The sequence below is a fragment of the Ambystoma mexicanum genome, chromosome 8, assembly GCF_040938575.1.
Source record: "Ambystoma mexicanum isolate Mex_15411 chromosome 8, UKY_AmexF1_1, whole genome shotgun sequence".
In the NCBI taxonomy this organism is placed as follows: Eukaryota; Metazoa; Chordata; class Amphibia; order Caudata; family Ambystomatidae; genus Ambystoma; species Ambystoma mexicanum.
This window is the reverse complement of record NC_090929.1, coordinates 1,104,993,511-1,105,012,613: the sequence shown is the minus strand read 5'-3', so window position 1 is coordinate 1,105,012,613 and position 19,103 is coordinate 1,104,993,511. Positions and strand designations below refer to the sequence as shown.

General features: G+C 47.7%; 1 protein-coding gene across 1 annotated transcript in view; it reads left to right on the top strand.

The window, feature by feature from the left end:
* Positions 1-19,103, top strand: part of PADI2 (peptidyl arginine deiminase 2) — a 1,062,620-nt gene that overhangs the window by 799,774 nt on the left and 243,743 nt on the right. Inside the window, exon 11 of the mRNA XM_069611131.1 lies at positions 13,678-13,829. Coding sequence (XP_069467232.1) covers positions 13,678-13,829 — 152 coding nt within the window. The remainder of the gene's footprint in view (positions 1-13,677; positions 13,830-19,103) is intronic.

Sequence of the window (19,103 nt, the reverse complement as noted above, 5' to 3'; positions counted from 1 at the left end):
AGAAGATTGTGCTTCCAACTTTCTATCTGCTACATTATCCTAGCAAGGAAGAGGAAAGCCTACATAGACTGGATCCAAGAAGAGCCTTGAGATGTTACATTTCTCGAATGACAAAGATACGTCAGCATGACCAACTTTTCATTGGCTATACTGGCCACAAACTGGCTCTTCCAGTTACTAAACAAACTTTGTCCAGATGGATAATTCGTGCTATTACAGAATGCTACAGAGTGGCTGGGAAAGATCCCTCAAGAGGCCTGAGAGCTCATTACACTAGGCACATGGCAACATCTTCCGCTCTCCAAAGAGGGAGGCCTATAAAAGACATTTGTGCGGCAGCCACTTTGTCTACCATCCACACCTTTACAAAGCCTTACTGTCTGGATTCATCCTCTAGCCAGGAAGGAGGATTTGGGAAAGCAGTCTTATACTCGATCCATGACAAATCTTGAAACCGAAAATCCGTACTCCCTCCCCCAAAACCTGACACTGCTTTGGGAGTCTATAATAAACTGAGCAATAGCTGCACACGCTATATGTACCGACGATGACCGCGACTACGAGACAGAGGCCCTCGAGGGACATCGAGTCGACTGAATCGACACACAGCACCTTGTACCAGAATTTCTTTCCGAAGCAGCTGAAGCTGATAGATATCATGTCACAAGATGAGGAATACGTTACCAGGGGTAAGTAACTTGTTCTTCTTTCACTAGGCAGTTGGTAACCGTCAATGCTCGAAAACATTGATACATTGGCTTGCAAGTCACAAGCGCCCACTTTCTACCTCCTGTACCTTTCAACTCGCAACAGGTTACAGTTTGGCCGCAGTGATTCTCCATTGCATAGCAAGCACAATATCCATTTTGTACATTGTAATCTGGCACTTTGTATTCGTAAAGTTGGGCAATTTGAGTATCCCTGATTTTGGGTATGCAAAGTTCATTTGTGTAAGTGAAAGTATCGCTTTATAAGAAGAGCACACTTTTTTTAATCATCTCCAATCAATCCAGTTATGTTAGAGGGGGCGCTGTTGAGCAGTCAGCAAATGGCTGCTCAGCCCAGGAGCTCTGTGTGGAACTGGCACAAATCCATCACCATCTGCGGTTTGCCTACATCCTACTTCCTGAAACTGCATTGGATTGTGTCCGACACCACCCCGAACACTTGGCTTCTTTTCTGGGGTGAATCGTGATCTGGGACACCAGCCATGATTGAGAACATTCTGCGGCCTGGCCGCGTGTGAGGCCCCCCACAGAATCGTGTGCCCGCCTTCGGGCGGAACCTTGCCCGTGCAGCTGGAGACGGTGCCGCACGTTGGCGGTTTGCTTGAGGTTCGCCCCATCGGGCCATGCACTGTATCTCCGGAGCCGCGGTAGCTGTGACCGGGTCCGTGGTGCCTTGGCCAGGAGTGGCTGGCGGCCGCACAGCAATATGGGGGCGGGGCTGCTTCCAGGCCCACCATCAGTGGCTCGGTGCCGCTGCCCATCTCCGGGTCCCCGCGCTGACACTGCTGGGAGCGGTCTGCTGGTGCTTCCCCTCACGCCCTGTGCTCCGTTCCCCTGGCGGGCCCTTGTCTGTGCTGTGGCCCGGGTGACATCTGCGCCCACCGCTGCAGGCATTCCTGGGATCTGAAAATTGATCCCCGCGAGCTGGACTGAACGCGCTTGCGGGACAAGTGAGGAGCTGGGGGGCCAACATCAACATTTGCTTGTTTCTGCCTTTGTCTGCTGGCCCCCTTTGGAGCCCATTGCGGCTGCGGCGCTCACCATATTTTGGCCCCAACACTACACTTAATTACGCTGGGGGCGGGTGGCAGTCGCCCTCACACGCCTTTTCAGCATTGCTTGCCCTCTCAGCTTGGTCCGGCCCACTTGTGGGGCCTCCCTGGTTGGACCACTTGAGCCTACATACACACTGGCACCCGTTGGACTCCATGGCTGGACACATCTGAGTATGAGCACTTTTTTCATTTGACACTCTAACCCGCATTAGTACATTGGAGCAGGGCACTACATTGATACTCCCTATATATCCAGCGCTGGATACCCGGACAGCAGTTGCTTCCCCTTGAGACTTTGCTGTAACCACTACCATCTCCCCTGCCTCCGGGAGTCCCCTCTCCCCCCCCCCACTGCCACTGTGTATACTGTCTGGGCACCACTAATCTGTTCTGCACCTTTGCCATCTACATCGCCTCAAGCATTACCTACATAGACATTACCATGTCCCGATCCGCACTAGAAATGTCTAATCGGTCTCGTTGGACTGGCAAGGGGGGAGCTATGGATAAGTTCACAAAAGCTGTGCCAAGGGCTGAGGCCGGAGACACGCGGCCCATTCAGGACAAACCTGAGGCTGAGTCACATCCAGGCACACTTGTCCCAGATCTCACCACACTGATGGAATCTATGGCGAAAAATGTTGCCTCCTTCCACGAGAAGTTAGACAATATTAACGCTAATGTCGCCTCACTCAAATCCCGGATTGACCAAGCTGGGACCAGGCTCACCGAGGGGGAAAACAGGATAGGTGCAAATGAGGATGAAATACATGCACTTCAAGACACGGTTGCCACCTTGTCTCGTGACATGAAGAGCGTGAAGGCGAAATGCGACGACTTGGATTCCCGCTCCTGCAGGAACAACCTGCGCATTGTCAGGGTCCCAGAGAACGCCCTCAAGGGGCGCATGGAGAATGCAGTCGAGAAACTACTTAAGGAGTTTCTGGGTAACCCTGTCTTGTCACCATACTTCACGGTTGGGCGATCCCATCGGGCCCTATCGCCACACCCTAAACCGGGTGACTTTCCCAGACCTATCATCACCAGAATTCTCAATTACAGGGACAGGGACCTCATTCTTCGCCTATCATGTGAGAAGGGAGACTTTCGCCTTGACGCCCACAACATCAGGATTTTCCCCGACTTCTCCGTGGGGTGCAACAGGAGAGGCGTCAGTTTCTTGGTGTTAAAAAACTGGTCAGAGAGCTCAATGTCCCCCATGCAATACTCTTCCCGGCACGACTCAAGATCAATTATAAAATAAAACTGTACTTCGAAGGGATTGTGTCCTCCGACGTATTCCTCATCTTAGATATCTCCTTCCAGCTCTGCTGGCCTCAGAAAATTTTTTCTCTAGAGGGCGCTGCGCATCGACGTCCTCCGATTCGATGTCCTTCGACAGCCGCCGTATCGACGTCGATGTCATCCTGCCTATAAAGGCCGCGCGCAGCGTCCATTGCTCAGTTCCGTTTTTCCGCGCTTACTCAGTGCCTCGGAATACCGTTGCTCAGTTCTTAGTACAGATTAATCCTATTTACCTCGAGTTATTCGATCCGTACTCGATGGCTTCCTCGTCGGAACCGACAACTCCTCGATCCGGCTTCAAGAAATGTCGAGATTGTGGGAAAAAGATGTCGTTGACCGATCCTCACAGAATTTGTTTGTGGTGTTTGGGAGCTGAACACCATTGTTCGGAATGCGAGGACTGTATGTCCATGACAGCTAAGGCCCTGAAGGAGCGTAGGGGGAAGCTCGAGAAAGGTAAGACTTTTAAAGCTTCTTCTTCGTCGACGAAGTCGAGACATTCGTCTCCTCGTCACCATTCGCGCTCCAGGTCTCGGCGTGGGTCTCATCACTCCTCGAGATCGAAGCACTCGAAGAGGAGACGTCGAAGATCCCCTTCTCCGTCTTCCTCTTCCTCTGTTTCGCCAAAAAGAATCCCTTGCCCCACGAAACATAGTTCCCGTGCTGAATGGGAGGAATTCCGAAAAAATATGATGAGCGTCTTCGAGAAAGCGGCCTCGACCCCCTCGAAGACTGCCGAGAGCGATGCTCTGGTCGAAAGACCCAAAGGTCAAAAACGCTGCGAGTCGCAGTACCCGGCGAAAGAAACCTCTCGAGCGCGTCTCGAACCCTCGAGCAGGACTTTGACCTCCAAACCTTCCTCGAAGGTTCCATCGACGCCGTCGACGAAGGCGTCGACGTCGAGGTCGATGTCTTCGACGCCGTTGTCGAAGGGACCTTCGACACACGGGTCTGTCGACTCGACGCCAGCTTCGACACCGGCGTCAACGCCGAGAAAAGTCACCACACATCCAGTGACTATCCCCAGGCCCTCGACGTTGATGCTTCGATATTGTCTAGTAGAATTCCAATTCTGTCGAGGTCTTCGAGGCCTCCGCCTCTGTTTTCGACGCCACGCTCGAAGCCTTCGACGTCGGCGTCGACGACATCGACGTCGAAGGCCAATAATGACAAGTTCGGCACCCTCTGCCTTGGAAATGGGATTTACTCCCTTTATGAGTTCAGAACAATTGAGAACTATATCCTCAATTTTAGAAGAGGGTGATTTGTCTGAACAGGAAGACACATTTGAGTTACAGGGACCTGTAACCCCAGTTAGAGAGGAATTTTCCTCTGAAGAGCGCAGGTTAAAGGATCTTCATGATTCTTTACATGAGGCAAGTGGGTTAGACACTTCCCCTGAGGTGGAGTTTGCTAAGCCAGACCCAGGGGAGCATGCCGAAACCCCCTACAGAGCCTTAATGGCCAGGATTACAGAGTTCATGGGGTGGTCTACACCTTCACAATCTTTCCAACAAGATGACCTCACGGATATTCTTGACAAAGGCCCACAGGAGGATCCTGTGGTGCCTTTTCATAAAGCTCTTCAGAGAAAGATCATGACAAACTGGGAAACCCCAGATGTAGTACCAGCAGTAAATAAAAAACTGTCTACAAAGTACAGGGTATCTTCTACAGACCCAGAGTTTTTGTCTAAACACCCATCCCCAGAAAGTCTGGTGGTACAGGCAGCATCCTCTACCGATGTCAAGATGGCTTATCCTACCATCCCACAGGACAGGGACGATAAAAAATATGATGCTATGGCAAAGAAAGTCTTTTCAGCATGTAGCATGGCGTTAAAATCTGTTAATGCTACTTGCACCCTTGCTAGGTTCAGCCATACACTTTGGGAGTGTGCTTCTACAGCGGCTGACTGCATCCCAGAGGGAGAAGAAAGGGATGCGTTCCTGAATATTATACAGGACGGTAAAGACACTATGTGCGAATCCCTCCAGACGGGCATTGATTCGGCTGACAGTATCAGCAGAGCAATGGCGGCAAGTACATCAACCAGGAGATTCGCTTGGTTGAGAAGGTCGGGTTTTGCCCCAGATGTGCAAGCCAGGCTCTTGAACATGCCATTCGATGGCTCTTCTTTGTTCGGGAAAAAGGCGGATGACAGTTTAGAGAAACTGCAAACTTCAAAAGCAGCAGCAAAATCCCTAGGAGCTGCAATCCGTCAGACTCCTTTTCGTCCCACAGGAACCTCTGCAAGGGGCAAGTCCTTTCGCTTCTACTCCGCATTCGGAAGAGGGAGAGGACGACCGGCTCAAAGGGGTCAAAGAAGAACTACCCGAGGTGGACGGGGTAGATATTCAAAAGCCGCAGCAACAGCAGGTGCCTCTTTACCATCGGCATCTGCATCAGCCGCCCCAAAACCACTCTGAGGACTTCCCTCACAGGACACCTGTAGGAGGCAGGTTGACTGAACATCTGGCGGTATGGCAGGCTATCACGTCAGATGCTTGGGCATTGGAAACAGTTGCCCAAGTTACTGCCTGCCTTTCCTACGTATACCTCAGAGTCATCCACCGGGGATCAGCTCTCAAAAAGCTCCAGATCCGCTCCTCTTGCAGGAAATTTGGGACCTGCTAGAGAAAGGTGCCATAGAACCGGTACCTGTAGCGGAGAGGAACAAGGGCTGGTACTCCCCTTACTTTCTCATTCCAAAGAAAGACGGAGGACTGAGACCCATCTTGGACTTGCGAGAATTGAACAAATTCCTCAGAAAAGACAAATTCAAGATGGTCACTCTTTCTCAGATCCTCCAGGCCCTTCAGTTCCAGGACTGGTTGGTATCTCTGGACCTTCAGGACGATTATTTCCATGTGCCTATCCATCTCAAACACAGGAAATACCTGAGGTTCGCAATTGGCAACTCTCACTATCAATTTCGAGTGCTGCCATTTGGGCTGACCTCCGCCCGAGGGTCTTCACCAAGTTAATGTTGGTAGTGGCTGCAAGTCTAAGGAGGGAAGGGATTCACGTCTACCCCTACCTGGACGATTGGTTGATCAGGGCTGTTTCTCCGGAACAAGCTAAGATCCAGCTAAATCACATGTGCCACTTCCTTCACAGACTGGGCTTCTCCCTCAATTTAAAGAAGTCACAAATGATACCATCGCAGAGACTCCAGTTCATAGGAGCGATCCTGGACACTTCCCTGGGAAAAGCCTCGCCACCAGAGGTGATGGCTCAAGATATTCTACAGATGGTTACCAAGTTCCAACATGCCCAACGTCTCCCAGCCTTCGACTTTTTGAGGTTGCTAGGCCTCATGGCATCCTGCATTTTCCTAGTGCCAGAGGCTCGCCTGAGAATGAGATCCCTCCAGTGGGCTCTGAGGACTCAGTGGTCACAATTCTCAGGGAGAATGACAGATCTTCTTCAGGTTCCCGGCAGGGTGGCTCGAGACCTTCAGTGGTGGGCCTGTCAGGAGAACATTCTGAAAGGAGAACAGTTTTGGCAACCCTGGCCGGAGATAACAGTAGTCACGGATGCCTCACTCACAGGGTGGGGAGCCCACGCCAACGACTTGACCATCAGCGGTCGTTGGTCTCCATCGGAGTCCAGACTACACATCAACCTGTTAGAGCTGAGAGCCATCAGACTTGCGCTGAAGGCGTTCCTGCCAGCTGTACAAGGGAAGAACGTCCTGATAATGACGGACAACACGGTGGCCATGCATTACCTCAACAAAAGAGGAGGCGTAGGATCACTACCCCTGTGCAGAGAGGCGATGCAGCTCTGGTTTTGGGCAATCCAAGAAGGAATCTCTCTATCGGCAGTTCACGTAGCCGGAGAGAAGAACTTGACAGCGGACGCTCTGAGCAGGCAGAACACAGTCTCCCAAGAGTGGGAGCTAGCTCAGGAAGTCCTTCAAGAGATCTTCGCCCTTTGGGGAACCCCTCAGGTAGATCTGTTCGCCACCAGCCTAAACAGGAAATGCGACCTGTTCTGCTCAAGGGAATTTCCCCCGAGAGGAGCTCTGGGAGACGCGTTCATAGTGGACTGGGAGTTTCCGCTTCTGTACGCGTTCCCACCAGTCCCTGTCATTCCTCAAATGATCAGGAGGTTGAGAAGATTCCGGCGAACCATGATCCTAATTGCCCCGGATTGGGCCAGGAGAACGTGGTACCCGGACCTTCTAGACTTGTCCATCTGCCCTCCAATTCGACTTCCACTCAGAGAGAACCTACTCTCACAGAAGGGAGGTCAGGTTCTCCATCCAGACATCAAAACCCTCAACCTTCACGCTTGGCTTCTGAAAGGCTGAGGTACAAGGATTGGGACCTCCCTGATGATGTTATGGAGGTGTTGCTTTCGGCAAGGAGGCCAGCAACAAAGTCTTTATACCGCTGCCGTTGGAACAGATTTTGCAGCTGGTGTAGAGAACAGAATATCGACCCTTTTTCATGTGGTACACCCATGGTTTTGTCCTTCCTACTATATTTGGCAAATTCAGGCCTTCAAGTTGGCACCATTAAGGGCTATCTCGCAGCGCTATCCATCTTTAAGCGTACTGCGGAAGAACCATCCTATTTCAAATTACCCTTGGTAATTCAGTTTCTAAAGGGGTTAACCAATGTTTATCCCCCAAGACCATTCCAAGTTCCCCTATGGGATTTAAACTTAGTACTAACTTTCCTGATGGGTACACCTTTCGAACCTCTCCATTCTTGTTCGTTAAGATTCCTTACCCTTAAAACTGTTTTATTAATAGCACTTACATCTGCTAGAAGGGTGAGCGAATTACAAGCTCTTTCTTGTAAACCCCTCATACTATATTTCACAAAGACAAAGTTGTCCTGCAAGTGAAGCCTAATTTCCTCCCAAAGGTGGTTTCTGAATTCCATATCACTCAGAAGATTACCCTACCATCTTTCTATCCTCCTCCTCACCCGGGGAAAGAGGAAGAGAGGTTACACAGGCTAGACCCTAGGAGGGCTTTAAGTTTTCACATTAGTAGACTAGCCAGGATAAGACAGGCAGACCAGCTGTTTGTAGGTTACGCAGGTCACAAGCTGGGGTTACCAATAACTAAGCAGACCATTTCCAGATGGATCATTCTAGCCATTCTGGAATGTTATAAACTGGCAGGGAAAGAGCCCCCTCAAAACCTTAGGGCTCATTCGACCAGAGGTATTGCAGCTTCATCGGCCCTCAAAAGAGGCGTGCCGGTTAAAGACATATGTGCGGCCGCTACATGGTCGTCTGTCCATACCTTTACACGTTTTTACAATCTGGATTCCTCCTCCAGTCAAGAGACTAGGTTTGGAAGGGCTGTACTGCATTCTATTCATCAATAGAAGACAGCGTGAAGTCAGTACTCCCTCCTCCGATAATAGAATACTGCTATGGGAGCCTATCTAAGATGAGGAATACGTCGGAGGACACAATCCCTTCGAAGAACAAGTTACTTCTTACCTTGTAACGTTCTTTCGATGGGATGTTCCTCCGACGTATTCCTCATCGACCCTCCCATCCATCCCCGCAGTTCTACTTCCCTTGTTGTTGCAGTTTACGCTCCTTCAGGGTGATTGGTTAGTCCAGAAAGTATTATTGTGGGCTACAAAACGAAACTGAGCAACGGACGCTGCGCGCGGCCTTTATAGGCAGGATGACGTCGACGTCGATACGGCGGCTGTCGAAGGACATCGACTCGGAGGACGTCGACGCGCAGCGCCCTCTAGAGAGAAAATTTTCCGAGGCCAGCAGAGCTGGAAGGAGATATCTAAGATGAGGAATACGTCAGAGGAACATCCCATCAAAAGAACGTTACAAGGTAAGAAGTAACTTGTTCTTTTTTACCGTCCCGGATGATGTGGTGAAGTTTATCGAGTCGCAGATACCTCTCCATAATCCTGGAGGGGGCCGCACAGATCAGGACTGAGCACAAACTGGTTTAATTTCTTGATACCCAAATCTGTCTGACAATGCTTGCTTCCTAATGTGATGATAACAATAACGTTTCATTAACCTAACCACGCATGGTTCCCTGGTATATGCAACAGAGCGCCTAGTCGGCTCCCTCCCACTAACGTTATTTACCCATTGTCCTAGTACCTGGAGCTGACTGTATGTGCAACCCCATCGTCCGGCTAAACCCTGGTTTGTTATGCCAATTGGTATCAGGGGCCATGCAACGGATACATGTACCGCAGACGCTCGTACTGTCCAAAGTGTGTGTCGTTTCTTCCTTTGCTTAAGTGTCAACCACACGGCAACAGTGCACCCCACTGCGGTTGCAATGATTATCTTCATTTGGTTATGGGTGGTAGATGGCCCCTGTTGGGCCGGTAATGGGGTGAACCCGCGTTGGGTCTTCTCCACCACCCCATTTTTTGGAGGAAGTGTTGGATTATTGGGGTGGGGTGGGGACAGGAACACTGCCTGTTGGGGGATGGTGGTGAGGGAGGGGGGAGGAGCTGGTTGGGGGGTTATGTTAATCATGGCAGAGGTAGACCGGCACACTGCGCTACACCAGAGCGCCCTCAGAGTTATAGTACTGACTGCAGACTCGGGCCACGACAACACAGCTGGGATGTGCCCTAGATTCATGAAATGCCCACTATCATAATGTCCTGGAATGTCTGGGGTCTGAGCAATCACATCAAGGCCCGTAAAATCAATCCAAAGACACGCCTGTAATATACTACTTCTACAAGAAACACATTCAGAGGGCCCCCTGGCAATGAACATGGCAACATCCTGGGGACCCAACAGATACCACACCTCCTATTCCTCTCGGTCCAGGGGTGTGCTAACGATGATTCATAAATCCAACAAATTTACATTGCACAAGAGTTACATAGACCCCGACGGTAGATATGTAATATTGCACTGCACAATCACTAATAGAGAACATCTCCTGGTGAGCACATATGGTCCTAATGTGGACACCCCTGACTTTGTGGACAGGGTGGCGTCCATACGTCTGGGGTACATGGGTATCCACATTATCTGGGGGGACATGAACTTCATATTAGATACAAATCTGGACAGAACTAGGACCGCCTCCAGGTCCCTATCCAGCGCAGCGCGCAGGCTACAGGCACATTGTTTAACACTCAGCATTTGTGACGCCTGGAGACGGCTTCATCCGCAATCTCGCGAATATACCCATTATTCCTCTGTACATGACAGCGCCTCCAGAATCGACCCATTCCTGGTGTCAAGTGAAGTAATGCGGAGACTTGAGGGAGTGCAAATACTGACCCGTACCCTCTCCGATCATGCCCCAATCACCCTAACAGTGGAATTAGGAATCCCCGTTCCAACATTCAACACTTGGCGATTCAAATCGGCTGCGCTTCGGGACATTGTGTTCAAGGCTGATATCCTAGCTGACATTGAGTCCTTTTTCGAGCATAACACCCTCCCCCGGCCACTACTATTCGGGTCAGATGGGACGCCTTCAAGGCCTACATTAGAGGAATGTCTATATCCAAGGAGGCCGGGTTACTGAAGATGATAAGAGCAGACCTCAGCCGCTCCGAGTCCAGACTGGGTGAACTGGAGTGGGAATGTGCAACGTCGGCCAACCCTGCCACACTCGCCCTAATTAGTGATGAACTCCAGTCATTCAACGCACACGCCACCAGGGAAGTCCAGTGCTTTAGCCACCCTCGAATGGCACGGGGAGGGCGATAGACCCGGCAGAACATTAGCTGCCCTGACGAGCGGGGAGTGGGGGCAGGCCCAGATCACCTGCGTCAAAGACAGACAAGATGCTACTCAGTGGTCGGACCAGCAGATACTGGACATCTTCACAAAGTTCTACATGAACCAATACTAACAACCCCCCAAACACCGTGAACAGCACATGAGGGATCGCCTTGATCAAATTCCCATGACATGTATCTCCCACACAACCAGGGACCAACTAGACGCCCCGCTCAGCCTAGACGAGATAGTCACCGCCATCTTGGATCTCCCCAAGGGTAGGGCTCCTTGTCCTGATGGGCTCACACCCGAATTCTATCAGGAACACATTAATTAACATACTGGCCCCCAAGCTATTGGAGGTATGGGAGGAGTCGCTTCAGGTATCTGCCCTCCCCCCTAACATGCGCGAAGCCGTAATAATGGTGTTCCTTAAACCCGGCAAGCCTAGAGAGGAATGCGGGTCCTATAAGCCCCTTTCACTTATGAACCTGGACATTAAGATTTTCGCAAAAGTAATAGCGAACCGCTTTCTCCCAGTAATGGCATATATGGTCCACGAGGATCAGGCAGGCTTTGTACCGGGGAGATCCACCTCTCACAATATCAGCCGGCTGCTTAACGTCATGTCACGGATAGATCAGGGCTCGAATGCGATTGCGGTCACACTATATGCTCAAAAGGAATTTGACATAGTATCTTGGAAATATATATGGTTGGTGCTGGAGACAATGGACATAGGCCCTACCATGATTAAATACATCAAACTACTATACACCTCCCCAGTGGCCAGGGTACGGGTCAATTCCCTAATGTCCGCTCTGATCCCGCTCTCCAGGGGGACCGTGCAGGGCTGCCCATTCTCCCCTATCCTTTTTGCCATAGCAATAGAGCACATGTCAGATCACATTAGAACACGCCACTCCCACAGTAGGATTCGACTAAAAGACACTCCCGAGATTATACATTTTGTAACGTACCCATCTGGCCAGGTGGGGCGCACTTTGCGAATATACATAAAATGTGTGTGCAGTTCTTGTGGCATTCCGGGGCGGTGCGCAAGAAATGGACAGCAATGACCCTCCCATATGAGAGAGGGGGATTTACTGCCCCCGACCTGACATTATATTGGTTGGCAGCACAGACCCAATACGCTTCCCACTGGTATCCGAGTACCCCCTCCGCCCGCACGTCAAGCTGAAAATCCTTGCAGCAGATGGCGTTAATATAATGACACTCATATTGTACCGGCAGTATAAATCAGATTCGCCCATTGATCCGGTTGGTACCACCGTACATGCATGGGGTAGATTGTTCGGAATGACAGCAGATCAGCACCCTTATTACAAGTGGCTCCCCGTGTGGGTGTTCCGTGGGCTGGAGCCTACACATGATGCATCCCTCTCACAACACTGGAGCACCCTGGGCTACCAGGCACTAACCGACTTCTACCCTAACGGGCAGTTCATAAACCCACAGTCATGGAAGCTGGGCCACTCCGGGTCAGAGCTAGAATTGCTGCAATACTACAGGCTTCGCGCTGCCTTCCGTGCCGCATGGCCTGACTTCCCCCAATGAGCCCCCTGACTCCCCAGGGAGTCCCCAGGGATCGCATTCATCACTAACTCTGGAGGTGCTGGGGGCGTTGTCTCCTCATTATATAAATTATTGCTGGCGAGCATCCCGGCTCGACCTTCCAGGGCACGAGACGAGTGGGCAGAGGAGCTGCGCCTGGAGATATCCGACCACCTATGGTGGAAAATGTGCTCACATACCAACAGAGTCTCACTCAACTTCCGCTACCGCGCCATGCAATATAAACTGGTCAGTAGGCTGTATTACACCCCCCTCCGGATCTCCAAATTTGCGCATACTGGGTTACATTCCTGCCCCCGTTGTAATGTGGAGAAAGCCGATCATCTACACATGTTCTGGGCCTGCCATAAACTGGGGGAATTCTGGGAGAGAATTCTTGCGTCATTGTCGGAGATCATTGAAAGTACTGTTGACCTGGACCCCTTGGGGGCACTATTTGGGGTGTGGAAGGCCAGGAATACTGGGTACATTGCTACATTTAACAGAAGTTGTCTGGTGGCCAAGAAATGCATACTTCAAAATTGGAAGAACCCCTCTCCCCCTAAATTTCAGAAATGGTTGAACTCGCTTACCTGGTCCCGGAACTGCGAGGAGGAGTACCTCGTATGCTTCCTACTCACTCACCCCCCAAGAACATATGGACTGCATTCAACAGTTATCTCAACTCCCAAGAGGAGAGCGCATCTGAGAGTGGCTCCTCCCTGATGCAGTAGTGTGGTGTTTATGTGAAGTGGACATTACGTTTTCCTATCTTCCTTGGCCCATATATGGCATAATGATATTCTTGCGGCCGTTATATTATTCCATGTATTTATTGAATGTAAATGATTGCTCTAGTGTTTATGCTTGCTGCATGCCTCTGCCAACAAAAATAAAATATAAAAAAAAATCCAGTTATGTTACCCATTCATTGTGTTTTAAGGCATTGGTTGTTCCTGTATATATATTTCTAATTGACCTTGAGGGTAAAGTGTAAGAGACAAGAGAGAAAATGAGAGGCAGGGAAAGTGATGAAGAAAGATAGAATGTGCAAGAGAGAGATAGAGAGAGACATTGATACAGATTGTTGGTAGAGGTTGATTCAAGTCTCTTTATCTAAAGGTAAAAAGCTTGTAACAATGCCATTGTTGTTATATTCCCCCTGTTTAGATGATAAAATTCTCAACTGATTTTGTTTGTATTGCTTTGCTTCAAGATAGCTCCTTCTTTATGGAGAATTTTGACTACAAATCATAGAACACTTTGAGGCCATTGATTCATTGATTGGCTTTCCTTTGTTTGTTCAGCGTGCTGATTTTGGTTATGTGGCCAAAACTGCTTCATGCTCAGAAGTTACCAGCCTTGACTCCTTTGGAAACCTTGAAGTGAGCCCTCCTGTGACAGTGAACGGTAAAGAGTATCCCCTGGGCCGCATCATCATTGGGAGCAGCTTTCCTACGTAAGAACCCAAGGCACATTTTGTTTTTCTATGGAAAATTTCAAAGTACAATATTGTTAAATCAAGTCAAGTTTGTAAGGATTTATTTGAGGATTTATGGAACCCACTCACCCAATACATCTGTATTAAAATAGCCATATATTTGGATTTTAGAAAAAGAGGCCAAAAATCCTCCACCCCCATCCTCAAGCATTCAATGTATCTTTGCTCTGATTCCCTGAAAAAACTCTCCTCGCGTATCTCTCACTTTCCACCCAAACAGACTTAATAGTTCATCTTTTGTTGCAGTGTGATTGTTGTATATGGTCATAACTTTTATGTTTTCACAAAACAGATGTATTGATGTTTGATGGTTTTGAAGACACTGTAAGATTTCCATCTCTGGATTTTGGGGTTATCATTTTTGAAGTTTATGTCGAAGGGCTGAACAAGTTAAGTGTTGACAGGTAGTTTGGGAGAATATCCTCAAATATATGCAGTGATTTTGCGCTTTGTTGTCATGTTGCTTCATTAAGGATATTATTAGGAAGCAATATTTAAGTAGCATTGCTATTCGTGAGTAAAGTGGCCTAGGCAAAAGAGGGAAGTGGTTCCACTGGCCTAGAAATCAGGTAAATATAGAGACCTAACCTTTTTTACTGGTGCAGAGAGAAATGTTGAGTTGTGATTTATTTGGAAATGTTTAATGATACTCTCAGATTATCTTGCTTGTTGTGCAGATACTCTTACTCATCACAATAACCTTTGTTAATGTTTCAGAGCCTTCACAAGGACCGCAGCACTCAACATACAACACATAGCTTTTTTAATTCTGATTTTTAAATCAATCCCTCGGGTCTTTGTATACCGAACATGGATGATCGTAATCCTAAATCCGTAATACTACAGCCTTGTTTGCTTGTACCACATTTTAAATGGCTCACTCAAAATTAATTGCGTACATGGGTACAGAAAGTCAAGCTGTTTAAGGGCAAAAGATGCAGCTCTATAGATCAGCTTTATCACTGTGAAGGGGTTTAAAATGAGGCTGGTGTTTATACTGTCAACGTCTGCTCAATCCAAATATAGATCAATGAAGTGGCACCTCTATAAATCAATAGGTTTGTGTATTTAAAAGTATTCATGGTTACCTGACCTTATGGCCTGTTCTACAAAACATATTTCTGTTTTGTTTTACTTTGCTGTTTTCTTTTTAAGGGGTACAGTATGTGTGATACAGTGGGCATGTAAATATGGCAGCATAGGTGTCTGCAAGACATACTGTAGGGTGAAGTAGATCTAATCTGTAAAGTGACATACAAGCTAGCACTTTATTTCATGGCATTTACTTGTCTTAATGCTGATCTTCATTTCTGATAGAACTGCTTGTTTTCTCATATCTTAATCCCATCTCCGTTGTCTAATATTGCTTTCATATTTTTTTAGGCATTAATGTTTTTCTTGAAAAATCTCTTTACTTACATTTAAGCCCTCCAGTGTTGTGACTACATTTGGACTGCTACATAGAGCGTGTTTCTAGTAATACAGTTGTTGCTGTCTGTACAGTTGTGTACTGCTATAATATCAACTTTCATTCAGTAGCTTCTTTTGCTATGTTGGCTTATTTTAGAAGCCAATAACTAGAGAGATCGTAAGCACCACATCAAGGAGGAATTTGTGATTATGATCGCACAAAGTTTATGTCAATTCATAACACTCACACCAGGAAGGAGGAAAGGATGAGTATGGATCTGTGAAAAATACCAACTCTGTAGAACTGCAGATACAGATGAGAAGATTCATATGATTCAGATAGAATACCAATCGATGTTTACTTGGGAGGATGAAAAGTGAAATGCGTTCTTCACTGGAACACATATTTCAGAACACTTTTGCCATTTATGGTTTTGGATATCACATCCACATCATAGTTGTAGTGCTTTGTTAGCAAGTGCATGTTTTCTAAAGATTCTAGCTTTTTAAATATTTTAGCAAACAAAAATGAGGGTTGGAAGGTTTACAAGTATTCTTAACCTCTGGCATTGCTCTGAGCAACTCCCCAGACCATTGCTTTTTGCCTGTGAAGCCATTACGAAAGGAGAAAAACCATATGCAAATCAGGCTTGGTCCCACCCCAAAAGGGGCAGTCCAGCCCAAAGTGCTTGGTCACATCCTTTCTGAACAAGACCCCAAGCATCCCCAAACATGTTTCGGCCTCTTGATGTGTTCAAAACCTTCCAGCCATCAACGTTTGGTTTTGCTTTAGTCACCCCGAATGGGACGGGTTTTCCCAGATGTGGGTCCCAACCCTGCTGGGCCTAAAGACCCAAGCTGCTCCTCACTGATAATGCCCAACAGGGCCAAAACATGTCTGGGGATGCTTGTGGTCTCGTGCAGAAGGGATGTAACCAAGCTGTTTGGCTGGACTGCCCATTTTGGGGTGGGACCAAGCCTGATTTGCATATGGTCTTTCTGCTTCTGTGATGGCTTGGCAGGCTGGAAACTGATGGTTTGGAGGGTTGCCTGGAACTGTGCAGGTGGATATGATTCATTCAAAGCCTTGCAGCAATCAACATTTGGTTTTACTTTAGTCCCTCTGAGTTGGATGGGTATGCCCATGCATGGGTTCTGAACCTGCTGGTCCTAGAGACCCAAGATACTCCTAACTGATGATGCCCAACAAGGCCGAACATGTCTGGGGATGCTCATGGTCTTGTGCAGAAGGGATATGACCTAACAGTTCTGGCTGGACTGCCCCTTTTGGGATGGGACCAAGCCTGATATGTATATGGCTGAAAAATGATGGTCTGGAGGGCTGCCCAGAATTGTGCCTATGGTTATGATTTATCCAAACCCTTCCAGCTATCAATGTTTGGTTTTACCATCTATATTTTATGCAGTGTAATATTTGTATGGAGAGCGGCAATACCTGCTTTCTTTCAGGATAGATAGGACTGTCACTCACTGGGTGCAGCCTAGTGACCTGTTGAAAAACAAACCCCATACATCAAGACCCTGAATTGACAAGGCTTATTTTTACCAGGGTAATGATGGTGGGAGAGGGTGTTATATAATTAATTGTATACCTGAGTTTTATAACCTGCGTGAATTTAGTATACTCTTCAATGTCTTGTCATAAAACCTGGTACTAAATGCCACAAATACCTATTTTAGCATTCCAAAATCTTTAGTCATTCTCATATTACATCAAAAGTAAATATGACCATAATGTAAAACATCTAGAATTGTTGATCCCAAAGAGTCATTTTTCAAGATAGTGGCACCTTGAAAGAACAACAAGGGCTTAGTTCCACCATATTAGCTCAGTTTCCGATCCAGAGCTGCTGCAGGGCCACCCATATGTCGCCAAAGCCTACAAAAATCTGAATCTGCTTCTTCATAGCAAGAATGCAAACAGTTTGCATCTGTAAACTCTTGGCCAGAAGTCATCACTGAGGTCCCGGCTGTTGTTTTGATGACTGGTGAGTCTGTTGACACCTGGATCCTCTGTGTGTGAGCATGTGACTGCTGGTTGGAACCTGTGTAATGGTATGCTTTGTGGTGGAAACAATGCCCACTCACATTTCCAGTGGATTGGTGAACAATTTCTTAGTATAAAGCAATAGCAAGAACAAAATCAACGGCCCCACGCAAAAGTGAGAACCTCCTCCCTCCTTGCACTCTTCTCTTATACGCAAAGGAACATGTGCATTTCAATGGAAGCGGTGGTCCAGACCGAGAAAAGAATCATACTGAAACAATGTTGCTAGCAGCGAACCAAGCCCCACCATGCAAGCCTTTTATACAAGCTGCATTCTTTCATGTCAGTGTTTTCAGAGAGGACAGCATATCAGAAATACATTTAGTGAAGGTAAATATACACCTCAAAGAGTCGCACACTCTCTGAGGCAGGCGAGAATGCTTGTGAAATGATGACTTCCGTCTGCTAAAGCCGCTTTTCCTAAGAAAGCAGGAGTCTAAAACACAGTTACATATGCCAAAAGCAGTACTAAGGGAAGAGCTTTCATTGCAAAGGCATGCACAGTAAAGTCTAAAGCCTCGCCTCGCACAAGCAAGAAACGGATGTTTAAACATGGCAGTTTGCAAAATCTGCTCAACATTATAATGCAGTAATGTGCAAGAGGAGTACATACAGTTTTTAATTCCCAAACGTTCCCCCACAGTCCCCTCTTATGAGACCTTCACAGCAGTATCATTACAAACATTTCTAGAGGAACAAACGTCACATCCCAGCATATTGTATCAAATATTATGTCTTCAGTAGAATGACAATAGATTAGGCTGGAGTGCAGACTTCCACTGGTGGACCTTCACTAGGATGCATTGTCCTAGCTGTAGAGGATGGAAGGGTTCAGTAGCCGGTTCAGGCAGAGCTTCACAGACCTCGGCACAAAGAGACCAGACAGTTTTAATCAACATGCAACAATATTGGATCAAGGTATCATCCTTTAATGGCAGAATTTCAATATCCCAGCATATTGTAGCAAATATTATGTCTTCAGTAGCATGACAGTAGAGAACCTGGGCAGTTTGAGAAACTTCTGAACAGGTGTTGCATAGCCCATAATAGAGGCACTTACAATCCATCGACAGACAAGACAGATTTATGAACATTGCTATAAGTAAAGTCTGACCAATAGACGCAACCAGCACTCCTAATAGACATACAAGACAAGACCCAAAGGTCCAGGAAGCCTCCAGACTAGCATGAAGGAGGCTTACAGTGTGACAAATGTGGATGACGATAACAGTAATATGGCTTGAGTAATTTGGTATAAAAGTTCAGCACGCACTCATCACAATTGCGTAAACACCTGCCTGTGAGGCCAGCACATACTATTTTGAAGCACCATAGTTTGAATGACTACTTGTTCTTGGGATACTGTGGAGTGCTGCTGGTTTAGTGCATACTTGATCAAGGCTGGTAAAATTTGGACGATCGGTAAAGCCCAAGTGAGAATGAGCATCCCTACCGGTTCCTGCACCTTGGGACTGGGGCCAACTTGATATCCAAACAGATATCCCTCCACTGAAAAGGGATGGGTGTGATAGGAAACCTGGAGGATAAACCATGTGGCAAATTGGCACACGCCTAGCAATCAGTAAGATTAAAAATGCAGGCATACTGTTTGGAAAGGTGCAAATGAGTGTTTTCACTGTGAAGCCCGCTACTGTGCTGAAGGACTGTCATTTTCATAACAGGTGGTGCGGATAGCATCTGTCACAGTGATGCAATAATATATCAATATTCTGACAGTGACTCAGTAACAGAAA